Source organism: Tiliqua scincoides, chromosome 15 (assembly GCF_035046505.1).
Source record: "Tiliqua scincoides isolate rTilSci1 chromosome 15, rTilSci1.hap2, whole genome shotgun sequence".
Classification (NCBI taxonomy): Eukaryota; Metazoa; Chordata; class Lepidosauria; order Squamata; family Scincidae; genus Tiliqua; species Tiliqua scincoides.
The window spans coordinates 5,513,349-5,526,773 of NC_089835.1; the positions used below are offsets into that span (position 1 = coordinate 5,513,349).

Sequence of the window (13,425 nt, forward strand, 5' to 3'; positions counted from 1 at the left end):
CCGGGACTGGTGGGGTCTCCCCAGGGGCTTGTCCCACCCTGGAGTCAAGATCCCTGTCAAGAACCAGAGTGACCGGATGGCAGATCGTGTTCCTGGGGAGAAGGGACGCTGCCCAGGTGTCGGTCTGTGGCGTGGGTGTGGCCAGCCGTGTCTTGTGACCAGTGGGTGGGATCCCCAGCCTTGGAAGGAGTGCAGCTGCCAGTGCTCCCCGGGCAGGGGGACTCCAGCTGCCTCTTCCTCCCCCCCCTGCAGGACCAGTCGCTGGGGAACTGGCAGATCAAGCGGCAGAACGGAGAGGAGGCCCCCATCTCCTACCGCTTTCCCCCCAAGTTCACCTTGAAGGCAGGCCAGCTGGTGACGGTGAGTGGCTTTGTGCACCTCGGGCGCTGCAAGCGGCTGGCTGAGGGTGGAGGCATTGCAGGGCTCTCGAGTGAGGCACATGCCGCAGTCCTGCTGTGGCGCCCCACCCGCTAACCACCTTCTCCTCTTTCCGTTTCCCTTCCCTGAAGATCTGGGCCTCTGGTGCTGGGGTGACCCACAACCCTCCCTCTGACATGGTGTGGAAGAGCCAGAGCTCCTGGGGATCCGGGGACAGCCTGCGCACCTCCCTCCACACCTCTACTGGAGAGGTAAGGCGTTCTGCAGAGCCCGTGTCCGGGCAAGCCGAGCCCCGTGCAACGTGGTGTCCCTGGAAGTCCAGCAATCGTATATGACGTCACCGTGTGTCCGGAAATGCCGCAGGGCTCCAGTGTGGCAGCTGGAGGGATTGTGGCCTGTGGCTGGCGCTGGGAGTGACCAGCTCTGGGCAGCCAGAGAGGCACCTTCTATGCTTGGAGATGCGGCACAGTTGCTGGGCTCTCTGGATTCAGCGATTCTTTCCGAGTCCAGGACTCGGGCTCCCTTCCTCTTCTCTGCTGTGGCCAGAGCTCCCAGTCCAGCCCCAGGGGGCCTGATGTCGCTGCCTTCTGTCCGCAGGAGGTGGCCATGAGGAAGCTGGTGCGCACAGTGGTTGTCGAAGACGATGATGAGGATGAAGAGGAGGTCGGTCTCCACCGCCACCACCACCATGTGAGTCTTGGGGGAAGGGGCTCTGCCCCATTTCCGGCACTTCCTGTTGCAACCGTGAGGTGTCTGGCACACCTTGGGGCCTCCCTGGAGGGGCTTCTTTAGGGATGCTCTCCCCAGGTTCCTTTCAAGTCATATATGCAGGGCCCTGAGCAGAACAGCTGTGGTCTGCTCTCCCCCTAGTGGCCAGGGTGGGAGCAGCGCCCCTCTGAGCCCTGGGAGGCCTGATCCTTGGCGGGCAGTCCAGGGTGTGGGACGGGGTGAAGCTGTTGCAGAGAGCGGCCCGTGCCTTGGGAGGCTTCTGGGATACCCAAGGGAAGCTTCGAGGCTTCTCTGCAGCGTTCTGACTGTGCAAGCAGGGCCCTGTGCAAAACGTTCAGAAACAAATGAAGCCCAAACGGGTCGGTGTCCTCCCTGGAGCCCTGATCCGAGTCTGCAGAGAGCTGCGTGTGCTGCCACTGCTATCCGGACCGCAGGCGGAGCCTGTTTATCTGTGGATATTATGTCCACGGATCTGGCTCAACGCAGGCCTCCCGGACTCGCATTGAGCCAGGCTGGGCTCGGCCTGAGCCCTCCGAAGGGACCGGAGCTGTGCCCTGGTGGCCTGCAGTGAGCTTTCTGACACCGACAGAGACTGCGTGCATCTGCTCGTGGCCAGAAGGCCTGGCGCTCGTTCCCACGTCCAGCACAGGCTGCACGTTCTGCTCTCCGCTCTGCGGTGTGTCCCCGTACAGAGGTGGCTGGAAAACGTCCAGGAGGCCAGCAGGCACCCAGATGGGCAACAGGGACAAGGCAGGGGAGGCCTTTCTCGCTGTGTTTGTGCAGCTGCTTTGAAATTCAGGCACCTTCCGTCCCGAGCAGTCCGGATCAGGGATGCTCAACCGGTAGTCAAGAGGGTGGCCTCGCTGGCATCACAGAGGCCTTTCTCGCTGTGTTTGTGCAGCTGCTTTGAAATTCAGGCACCTTCCGTCCCGAGCAGTCCGGATCAGGGATGCTCAACCGGTAGTCAAGAGGGTGGCCTCGCTGGCATCACAGCCCCCCTTTTTGGTGGTTTGGTGCCTGATCTCCCTGCCTCCTCCTCCCCCCTCCCAGAGCCACTGCAGCGGCTCCGGCGACCCTGGCGAGTACAACCTGCGCTCCCGCACCGTGCTGTGTGGCAGCTGCGGGCAGCCTGCCGAGAAGGCCGCCACCACCAATGCTGGGACCAGCACCATGTCCTCCGGCTCGTCCTCCTCCAGCCTGACCATCACGCGCAGCTACCGCTCTGGGGGCACCGGCCTCGGGGAGGGCCTCCTGCCCAGGACCTACATTCTGGGCAACTCCAGCCCCCGCCAGCAGGTCAGTGGGCCGGGAGGGCTGCTTGAGGACAGCTGGGGGGTGGGTGCCCTTTGAGCAGGGCCCTGGCTGCGGGTGCTGCACTGTGTGCCCAGGCAGCCAGTGTGCTCTCCCAGGGAGAACTGGCTTCCGGGTGCCGGGGGCTTGTCTTGCTCTGGCTTGCAGAGTTTGGGGTTTGATCATCACTGGGGGGACAAGGAGCTCTGAAGCATCGTGAAGCCCAACACTCCTGACATCTGGCTCAGCCCCCACCCCAGCACAGCCGTTCTCGGGTGCTGGCCTAGAGTGGCCCCCTTGGCCTGACCCAGCAGCCTTCCTTATGTCCTCTGACAGTGAAAGCTCTGAATGCTTAAACTGCTCCTCGTGGGTTCTTAGTCTGTGGGGTTCATTCCCCCAGGATATTGGGGGTGGCTGTCTTGTTTCTCCTTGTGTGTCCCTGGGGCTATTTGCTTCTCTGAAGTAGCACCCCAGGGGAGTCACCTCTTCTCTCTCTCCTCTTTCCTTGCAGGGTCCGCAAAACTGCAGCATCATGTAATCGTCCGCTGTGCCCCGACCCGCTCGCTGTCTGATACGGGCAGCGCCTTCGTTCTTTACGAGCACAGGAAAAGAGAAAAAAAAGGAAAAGAGAGAAATGAGCAACCAGAAACATTTTTAAAAAGTTATTTTCTACAGCAGGAATTTATACGTATTATATATATATATATATATATATATATCTAAATGCTAAAGATGCTTCAGGGTTTTTTTAAGGAAGAAATAATCCTTTTTTTCTACAACAAAATAGCTTTAATCATTTTTTTTTTAAAAAAGAACCAAGCCAAAGACAGAAGAGTCATTTGTTGCCAAAAGAGATGGAAAAATGTTGTAGTTTAATATCTCAGAGATATATATTTTCTTTCCTTGAATGCCAAAGTTTTGCTTCCTTAAAAGGAAAAGATGTTTAATGCCCCTCCGGGTCTGTGTTCTCCTCTTGGGGTCAACACGTGTGTGTATTTTGCACTTATGAACCTTTTTCCTTGTGGGACAGAACTGCCCTCCCCCCCATCCACCCCATCGTATAACATGCTCAGATGAAACTGCTTAGCGAGTGCCTGGAAGTTCTAGATTGCCGGGTTCTGGACGGTGGGGGTGCCTTATCTTCAGATTGAGTCTCAGTGGGTTAGGATTCCTCTAGCGGGAACGCACCCCGTTTAACCCAAAGTGAGTCCGTGCGGTTGTGTGGAACGGCGCCCAGGCGGGTGGGGGTCGCAGCTCCCTCCGAGGTGGCGACCAGCAGACCTTCAGGGTTAGATTCAAAGTGTCCTTAAACTGGTCAGGTGTCTGGCTGCCTCCTCCGGAAACTTTCAGACCACTCAGATCCAGCTTAACTGTGCCCACACGGGATGCATGTGCATCTTGAAGCAGAGCGTGGAGTAGCTCTCCACACCTGCAGGAAATCCTGTGGGAACCTGTCCCCTGAAGCACCTCTGACAGGGGCAGCTTTGTGTCCAAAGGGAGGGGGCCTTTCTGCCTTGCTCTGCACACCAGACTTTCAGCTCCCCCCCTCCGCAAGTTGGCCCACGGGGCTTCTCTTTGGAGGTGCGGAGGGACGCTGAGCTGTCCCTCCGCTCCCCTGCACCTGTCCTGCTTTGCTTGACTTGTGCCTGCTGCGTCTCCCCAGGACAGGATTGAGGTGCTATTGGGAAGACGTTCTTTCTCAGTGGCACTTTTGGGACGGGGAGCGTATGTGTCAGGGATGCCTTGTTGGGGGGGGCAGGGGTTGTGAGTCGGCAGCCGTGTGCAAGAGAAAGAGGAGGGGGAGCTGAAGCACCCCCTTGCTGGAGGGGTAGCAGGGGGTTGCAGGGCTGCTTGTTCAGAGGGTGGGCTGTTCAAAGGACGAAGGGAAGGTGAGCAGAACGGCTGGGGAAAGGGGCCCTCATCGCTGCTCTGGGCCCAGGCCTCTGTGTGGAGGCCTGACCAAGGCACCCGAGAGGGCTGTGAGGTTGAATGCTGGGCAAAAATATCAGGGAGGCTGGGATCTTTGTGGGCTTTTGGACCCCAGTCCAGCAACTGGCCCCAGCTGTGCTGCCAGTGTGCAGCTGCCCCCGGGGCTTCCTCTGCTGCTGAAGCAAACGGGAGGCCACCAGATCTGCTTGGCACTTGGCGTCTGAGCCCTCGGGCCCTTCTTTTTGCGGCCAGATGCCCGCTGGAGCTCTGGTGGGGGGATCCCTTTTGCAGAGAGACCATCTTGGGGAACCTGGCTTTCAAGGGCTGCCACCGCTTCCCCCAAGGAGCAGTTCCCCTCTGGCTGCCTTCTCCTGGCCTGGAAGCAGACCGGGTAGCTTGGCCTCTCCTGCTAGATTTGGAAGGTGCCAGGACAGGCTGGGGAGCGGAGTGCGTGTCCCGATAGACCCGCTGGGGTTTTCTTGAAGGGAGGAGATCTGAGTTTTAAGAACAGTTTACTCTCTGGCAGTGCAGCGAGGGGGCGAGGAGGTGCCTGCGCACCGTTTGTGACTGCTCCTCTGTCCTGGAGCCGGCTCTCGTCCTTGTCTTTGCGCAGGCTGCAGCGTGCCCCCTTTTCACTCTAGCGGCAGCAGCTGAGCAAGACTGTTCTGCCCTTTTGCCCCTGCTCCACTGCCTTAGTTTTGGGGCTGGGGTGCTTGGCTGAACTGGAACGCCCCCAGCTGCCACTGTCTCTGCTCTGTGGGAGTGCTGTCCATACAAATAGCTGCCAGAGTAGTCCTGTCCTCCCCACCCAGCCCAGTCTCCCAGGGGTGGGGCCTGCGCTTTCTGCTGTGTTGCTGATGTCACCAGGTGGGGTCTGGCCCCACCTGCTTTGCTGCCATAGAGCTTAACGTTTCTGTATTTTCTTAAACCAATACAGTTGAAAGGAAGTTTACCAAACCGGCCTCCTGTGGTTCTTTTGTTCTGCGCCTGAGCATCACCCGCCCCTGGAGTGTGGCTTTCATGTGACGCTGGGGGCGTCGAGGCCATTTACCCAAGAGAAGCTGGTGACCCCTTCCCTACCAGACGGGGGTGGGGTGGGGAGCAGAGAGTATAAGAACCGCCCCATTGGATCGGCCAAAGGGGGCCCAGCTAGTCCAACTTCTGGCATCTCCCGGTGACCCACCAGATGCTGCTTCAGGGAGCACAGAAGACAACAAGACCCCTGCATCCTGTTGCCCCTCCCTTGCAGGGGGTGGTGAAGCCTCACTTGCCTCCCCCCTACTTTCTGGACTGGAACAGGAAGAGGGAAACCAGTGTGGTGGGTTGCAGCACCCCCCTCTGGGGAGAGGGAGGAGCAATGCCTGGCCCCTCCCTTGGTGAGTGCAGGGAGCACTGGCCACAGCCAGGCCCCTAGCCAGGATTCGAGAGGTGGGGGGGAGACTATTTTTTCAAGGGGGGCAATGATGTCGGGTATCTACACTGGTGGGCAAAATGAAAAGATAAGTCTGGAGAAACATCTAATACCCGAAACTCCCCCAAAAGTCATGAGGAAAAAATAATGTGGTTTTTTTTTTTGAAAGATGCATCATTATCTGTAAAGCTGTAGCAATCATTGGCATAAAATAAATGCATCTCTGCATGCCATGGAAAATGTCTTGCCTACACAGAAATCACATGCAACAGATCCTTACATTCACACCCGAGTGCAATACACAGGCCTGCAACCCTGCAAAAGTAAAACATCACTGGGATGCAGGTACTATTTACTTGTATTGAAAGTGCCTATATAACACCTATACAGTGCCTGTCTAGTGCCTCACATATAGCGCCTATGTAGCACCTATATAATGCCTGTCTAGCGCCTATCTAGCGCCTATGAAACACCTATCTAGCGCATATGTAGCACCTATCTAATGCATATCTAACACCTATCAAGCACCAAATCTAGCACCTATATAGCGCCTTTACAGTACCTACCTCCTATCTAGCACCTATCTAGCACCTATGTAGCGCCTATCTTGCACCTATATAGTGCCTACCTAGCACCTATCTAATGCCTATCTAGCGCCTATCTAGTGCCTATCTAACACCTATCTAACGCCTAACTAGGACCTATATAACTTGTATCTAGCGCCTATATACCGCCTATCTAGCACCTGTCTAGCGCCTGTTTAGCACCTATATAGCATCTATCTAGCACCTATGAAACGCCTATCTAGCGCCTATGTACCACCTATCTAGCACCTATCTAAAGCATATCTATCGAGCGCCTATCTAGCACTTATATAGCACCTATATAGTGCCTATCTTGCACCTGTGTAACACCTATCTAGCACCTATATAGCGGCTATCTAGCGCCTGTCTAGCACCTATACAGCACCTATATAGTGCGTATATAGCGCCTATCTAACACTTGTCTAGCGCCTATATAGCGCCTATCTAACACTTGTCTAGCACCTATATAGCGCCTATCTAATGCCTTTTTAGTGCCTATCTAGCACCTATATAGCGCCTATCTAGCGCGTATCTAGCCCCTATATACCGCCTATGTAGCACCTATCTAGGACCTCTTTAGCACCTATCTAGCGCCTATGAAACACCTATATAGCGCCTATCTAGCACCTGTATAGTGCCTAACACCTATGCAGCATCTATCTAGCGCCTATATAGTGCCTATCTAGCACCTTTATAGCGCCTATCTAACACCTATGTAGCATCTATCTAGTGCCTATCTAACACCTACCTAGCAGCTATGTAGCTCCTATCTAGCACCTATCTAGCACCTTTATAGCGCCTATCTAACACCTATGTAGCACCTATCTAGTGCCTATCTAACACCTACCTAGCAGCTATGTAGCTCCTATCTAGCACCTATCTAGCACCTATTTAGAGCCTTTATAGCGCCTATCTGCCCTATACTGCTCTGGGCCAGGGTATCTTAGAGATCGCCTACTTTGTACAATCTGGCTTGTCCTCTTAGGTCATCAGAGAAGGCCTTTTTACAAGTGCCGCCACCTAAGGAGGTACGTGGGGCGGCGGCAAGAAATAGGGCCTTCTCAGTAGTGGCACCAATGTTATGGAACTCCCCCTTGATTTGAGAATGGCTCCCTCTCTTGAGACTTTTCAGTGAGGCCTGAAGACCCTTCTATTTAAACAAGCCTTCTGAGTTCTCCGCCTTTTTAACATCTTTTCAACATCTTTTAGTATGTTTTTACAGGCCTGATGCCTTTATGACCTGCTGCTTTATGTTCTTTTTACCTGACTTTTATCTGCCTACTGTTTTTATGATATCTGTCAATGTGTTAATATGTTTTTATCTGTTTGTTAAATTATGTATTAATCTGCTTTTAACCTTTTGTAAGCCGCCTTGGGTCCCTTTGGGAAGAAGGGCGGGGTATAAATAAAGTTATTATTATTATCACTATCTAGCACCTATCTAGCGCCTATGTAGCACCTATTTAGCGCCTTTCTAGCGCCTATCTAACACCTATGTAGCACCTATCTAGCACCTATATTGTGCCTATCTAGCGCCTAATACCTATGTAGCACCTATCTAGCGTCCATGTAGCACCTATCTAGCCCCTATCTAATGCCTTTCTAGCACCTACCTAGCGCCTACATAGCGCCTATCTAGGACCTATCTAGCAACTATCTAGAGCCTATATAGTGCCTGTCTAGCACCTATCTAACGCCTATCTAGCACCTATCTAGCACCTCTGTAGTGCCTACATAGTGCCTACCTAGCACCTATCTAGCGCCTATGTAGCACCTATCTACAGCCTATTTAGCACCTACCTAGCGCCTACCTAGCACCTATCTAGTTCCTATCTAGCACCTATCTAATGCCTATCTAGCACCTACCTAGCGCCTATGTAGCGCCTATCTAGGACCTATCTAGCGCCTATCTAGAGCCTATCTAATGCCTGTCTAGCACCTATCCAATACCTATCTAGCGCCTATGTAGCACCTACATAGTGCCTATCTAGCACCTATATTATGCCTATCTAACACCTAACACCTATCTAGCACCTATATAGCACATATCTGCTATCTAGCGCCTAGTTAGCACCTATCTAGCGCCTATGTAGCGCCTATCTAATGCCTATCTCGCGCCTATCTAACATTTGCAGATGACACACTGCTGATGCAGAATCAGGTGCGTTTCCTTCCACCAGAGCGAGCGCAGATGCAGCCCGCGCGGGGCAGAGCTCGCTTCGCGGCATTCCGGCCTTTCGGAGAGCGACTCCGGTCTCGCCTCCTGCAGAGCGGCCCTGCTGGGACCAGCTTGGCTGGCAGGAGGCGCCTTCCCGGCCGGACGGCCAGCAGGGGGCACCGGAGCCCCGCCAGCAGCGCGCGGGGAGCTGAGCCGCCCGTGCGCCGCGCACCTTCCCGGGCGCACCTGTGCGGCAGCACACCTGCCAGGAGGCGCGAGTGCCCCGAGCATGCGCAGAGCGCCCTCCCCGCTGCGCGCTTGAGGGGCCCTGCCCGTGCTCTGGGGCGGGGCTGGCGGGGCGGTCCCTCCGTCCCCCTCCCGGCGGGGCTGGGAGCTGGCGGGACGGGACGCCGTCGGAGCAGCAGCAGCCGCGGCGGGGCTCTCCTCCTCCTGCCGCCGCGCGAGTCTCTCCGCTGGGCTCAGGCCGCCTCTCTCCATCAGCGCTTCTCAAACGGTGGGTCGCGAGCCGTCCCAGGTGGGTCCCGTTCCCTGCAGGGTTTGACTTGGAGTCTCGTGGCTGCAGTCTGGACGGGCTGCTTTGAAGGTGCTCTCAGCGGTGATAGTCAGAGGGACTCTGTCAGCCCGGACTGCTTGAGGTGGGTCCTGACAGATCCTCATTCTCCAAAGTGGGTCCCGCTGCTGGAAGTGTGAGACCCGGCTCTGAATGGTGAGCAGGGCAGAACTGGCTCCTCTTCCTCCGCCACAGAACCCAGAAAAGTTTGCCAGTGATTTTCAACAGCTGTGCCGCAAACTCCATGGCACACCTGAGGACCTTTCATGGCACACCAATGCGCCGTGGCACGCCGGTCCTAGACAGCCACTTGCCTGGAGCCGGTTCTGGCCAAAGAGGGGCCTCTGACGCTCCAGCCTCCTCTGCCCTTCCACCCCCATTTTAAAAGCCAGGGCACAGAAGCAGGAGGAGCGATGGAGGAGGGGGCTGGTTTGCCACCCTGCAAGTGGGCACGGGGGGGGGGGGTCAGCATTTGACCCACTGCTTCATGCACAGAGAGTTTTTGGATGGTCCTGCTGTGGGGATTAGCACCTCCCCCCCTGACATGAAGCCCTGCAAAGCAGCTGTGGCCAGGGCCAAACATCAGCAGACCAGGAGCTGCCTGGGCTGTGGGGCTGCAGCCTCCTTGCTTGCCAGGCCCCTCCTCCCAGGCCCCGCGTGAGGTCTCCCTCGTGTTGTGTGCTTGGGCCGCTGCCAGCTGGTTCCACCCTCCCCCAATCCTTTTTTCCCTTCCTTCTTCAGCTCCGGGCCAAGAAAACAACCAAAGGGCTGGGAGGGCGTCCGGTCTGGGGAGGGAGCGCAGTTCTGTGGCCAGAAGTCCCGGGGCTGGGCCTGGAGGGTTGGGGGTTGCGCCACTTTCTTGTCAGGGTCTCCTGGGAGAGGAGCGCGCGCGCAGGGCCGGCCTTAGGAGCTGCGGGGCCCCAACTCCCCAGCCAAGGTCTGCAGAATCTTCGAGGCAGAAATAAAATGTATTAGAGACTTTCCATCTCTGCGGTGGGCTGGAAAGCCGTCCAAGTGTGCACTTAAAAGGTGCGTGTGAGTTCACAGACCAGTTGGCTCTGAGCACATTTCAGTGTATACGAGGCTAGAGTCAGCACCTAGTGTGGGGAGCCCGATTGGGAGCAGTTGGTCCAATTCGCGTCAACTGGTCCAGTGGGCCCCTGGGCGAGGAGGGGCCAGGAGAAAGTGGGGCAGGGCCCAGCTGTTGTTCAGCCTGGCACCGCTCACGCTGTGTCCCCTCCCCAAGCCCATCTGTCCTCATTCTGTGATGCAGCCAGGCTCTTCTTTCCTGACCAGTCAGGGGTCGACCTCCACCCCAACCAGCCCCCCCCCCAGCCTCAGGGACTGGACCACTTGACCCCAATCCCAGCTAGGAATTCTGCTTAGAGGCACAGGCCAAAGCCTCTTGTGTCAGGCTCTGAAATGGGTTTCAGGAAAACCTACCCTAAGGGGAGTAACCCTAAACCTGCCCCCCCCTTCTCTTAGGACTTGGATCAGGAAAGATTGGCTGGTTCTCCCAGTTCTTCCTTAAAGCGGTGGAGCTCTGCAGGTCGATTCCGTGCTGAACGGGGCATTTTGCAAGGGCACTGCCCAGCCGCAGTTCCCTTTCCCACAGTGCTGCGAGCTCAGGACGAAGCAGAGGAGGAAGTGGTGGGTGAGACTCTTGGACTCTCTGCTTCTCCGCACCACTTCTCTGTTCCCTTTTCAGGTTCGGGCGCAGGAGGAGGGCTGCTGGTGGTTGGTGTGCTGCCAGGCAAGGGCTGGCGGTGGCATTTGACCTGCCCCCTTGGGCACCAGGAGGTCTTGTGTCTCCCCTGGGCAAGCCCTCAACTGCAGCCAGGCGTCCAGGGGCACTCAGCCTTCGAACTCTGGGTCCTTCCAAGATCCAGTTCTGACTAGATCTTGGTGAAACCTCCTGCTGCTCTTGCCTGCCAACTCCAAGGGCGGCCAGGCCTCCATTCTAATCACTTTGCCCAGAATAGAGCCTGCCGGTTCTCCCTCAAGGCAAGGCTTGCAGATGCGGAGGGGCTTCGCGTGCAGTTGTGTCATTAGCCCTGGCAGTGCCCCCTCCCCCCAGAAGAAGGCTGCTGGTGCGGTGCAGGCATTCTGGCCAGACGTCCACGCAGCACGGCCACCTCCTCGTAATCCCCGAGGCTGGTCATATGATGAACTAATCAGCCCAGCGAGTGCAGAACCTCGTGAGTTGGGTGCATCTCGAGAGGAACTGGAGAAAGCGTTTTAAAGAGTCCCTGCTGGGGAAGCGGGTCTTCCCCATCCTTCCAAATGGGTTTCAGCTCCTCGGAGGGAAGTTGTCTTTCTCTCTCTTTCTTCTGCACATAGAAAATTAGCACTCTAGTTTCGTCTTCTGACACTCTAATTTTCTATGTGCTTGGAGTTCTTTTTTGCACACTTTTTACATTATAAAGAATACCCCCCCCCCGGAAGTGACACTCCACGCCCTAATGTTCATGCACAATAGATTCTGAGAATACCAGGCTGACCCCAGAGATGGGTGGTTGTAAGGATACTGCATGGTGTGATAGGAACCTGAAGCAGGCCCAGACCCACACCCCAGCGGTGTGACAACTAGCTTTCTGTGTGCAGGGGCTGTTCCTTGGTGTGTGCAGAATACGGGTGCACTCAGAAGTTCCTTCTGGGCCAGGCAGGGCCAGGGAAAGCCTGCTTGAGGCCCCAGAGAGCCGTTGCCGGTTGGTGCAGGTGAGGCTGAGGTCACTGCAGCTGTCAGGGTCTGACTCGGTGCAAGGCAGCTTCCTCTGGCCAAGGCGTCTTTTCCCGGGGGGGGGGGGGTTACTTCTAGTCGCACAGATCTGGTGTGGAGTGGCGCAGTCCTGGTGCACATTGACTTCCTCAGTGAGGACTAGGTCCTTAAGTTTGCCCAGGATTTACTTCTGCTCGGAGAAGAGGCTTTCGGAGCCCTTTCATGGGGTGTCAAACTCATTTCATACAGTGGGCTACCAAATTGCATTCCTGAGGGCTGGAGGTGACCTTGTGAAGCAGGACCCTGAAAAAATCATTTTGTTCTCGCTCAGGAACTCATTAGCCACAAATGACAGAGGAGAAAACCTGCAGATCTTGGTCAGTGGCAAAGTGACTCCAAGGCAGTTTCTGGACGCCGCCTCAAAGACAGCCAGGGCTGCTCTGTGATGTTCGATGCAGCCCCTTCCAGTGTGGCTGGGGGTCTAAACGTGTGCGCTTCCAGTGTATCCAACTGAGTGCGCGCCTGTCCTTGAAGGTTTATAAATTCAGCCCCTTAATCTGGAGTCTGACACGATGCTGCAGCCACGATATTTAGTTCTTCAAAGGTGTCTTTCCATTCTTTAAAAAACTTTTTGGGAACAGCCTGGAGACCCCCAACCTGGGCTGTGCAGGTCTCCGCAGCTGCATCGCAAAGAGATTCCATGGGCAAGATGAAGAGCTTCTGCAGGCCGCCTGTGGCCCGCGGGCCTTACGTTTGACACCCCTGCGCTGGAGCGGGGGCAGGTCAGCTCATCCATGAGGCCAGCTGAGGGGTTGCCTTGGGCAGCAGGTTGGCACGCGTCACGGAACTGTCCAATCGCACCCAGCACTGCTGAGCATCCGCAAGGAAGGAGGGTGCATTCTGCTCATAGGGGATCTCTCTCTCTCCCCCTCCCAGTGTGATGCCCGGCTGAGTGTGTGCGTTCGCTGCATTTTGCTCCTCTTTGTTTTTCAGTCCGTTTCTGAGCTGCCACAAGCGCAAGGGGGGGAGAGCAGCAGTAGCACCGATGCATAAACCGCACATGTATAATTCAGTTTGCCTTCTTGTGCGCTGGATCTGTGCCTCCCTGCCCGCCGGAGCCGAGCACGGACACTCTCGCAAAGGCCGTGTGTTTGTTTTGGGGCTGGGAGCCGCCCTCATTGTTCTCCGGTTTGCGCTGAGATGCGCGGCGGGAGGAACATGTGCCTCCCTCCCTCCACGCGCCTCACACGTCCCCCCGTCTGAGGAGCAGAGCAAAGGTGCCGGCTGGAGTCTGATCGCTCGTATTGTTCCTGCCGGGCGGGAGGTTGGAGCTGCTGCTGCGTGGAGATGCGCCTTGTTGGCGAAACATCTGGTGGGCTGAGCTGGTTGGCGGGAGGGCTGGAGCCTGAGCACTGATGCTCCTGCTTGCTGTCCGTGTCGTTCCCCAGCAGCCGCCGCACGATGATGAACCCTTTGTGGGGGGAGCGTCTGCCTCTCCGTCCGTCTGCCCGAACCACACGTCTGGAGCCGAAGCCGGGGATCGCCGGCTGGTCTCTTCTGCAGGGCTGATGCTGCCGGAGCCACCGTGCGGACGAGCGCATCTCCGAGCCTGGACCGCTGCTGGAGGTAAGCTGTCGCTATGGCAACCTCAGGATG

At 56.5% G+C, this 13,425-nt stretch overlaps 2 protein-coding genes across 2 annotated transcripts in view; both read left to right on the plus strand.

The window, feature by feature from the left end:
• Positions 1-10,945, plus strand: part of LMNA (lamin A/C) — a 35,773-nt gene extending 24,828 nt beyond the window's left edge. Inside the window, exons 8-14 of the mRNA XM_066610426.1 lie at positions 253-360; positions 510-629; positions 976-1,068; positions 2,158-2,403; positions 5,576-5,702; positions 8,457-9,135; positions 10,759-10,945. Coding sequence (XP_066466523.1) covers positions 253-360; positions 510-629; positions 976-1,068; positions 2,158-2,403; positions 5,576-5,702; positions 8,457-9,135; positions 10,759-10,945 — 1,560 coding nt within the window. The remainder of the gene's footprint in view (positions 1-252; positions 361-509; positions 630-975; positions 1,069-2,157; positions 2,404-5,575; positions 5,703-8,456; positions 9,136-10,758) is intronic.
• SEMA4A (semaphorin 4A) overlaps positions 8,760-13,425 on the plus strand; it is a 31,405-nt gene continuing 26,739 nt past the window's right edge. The window contains exons 1-2 of the mRNA XM_066610178.1: positions 8,760-9,014; positions 13,218-13,395. The gene's annotated coding sequence lies outside the window, so the exon portion shown is untranslated. The remainder of the gene's footprint in view (positions 9,015-13,217; positions 13,396-13,425) is intronic.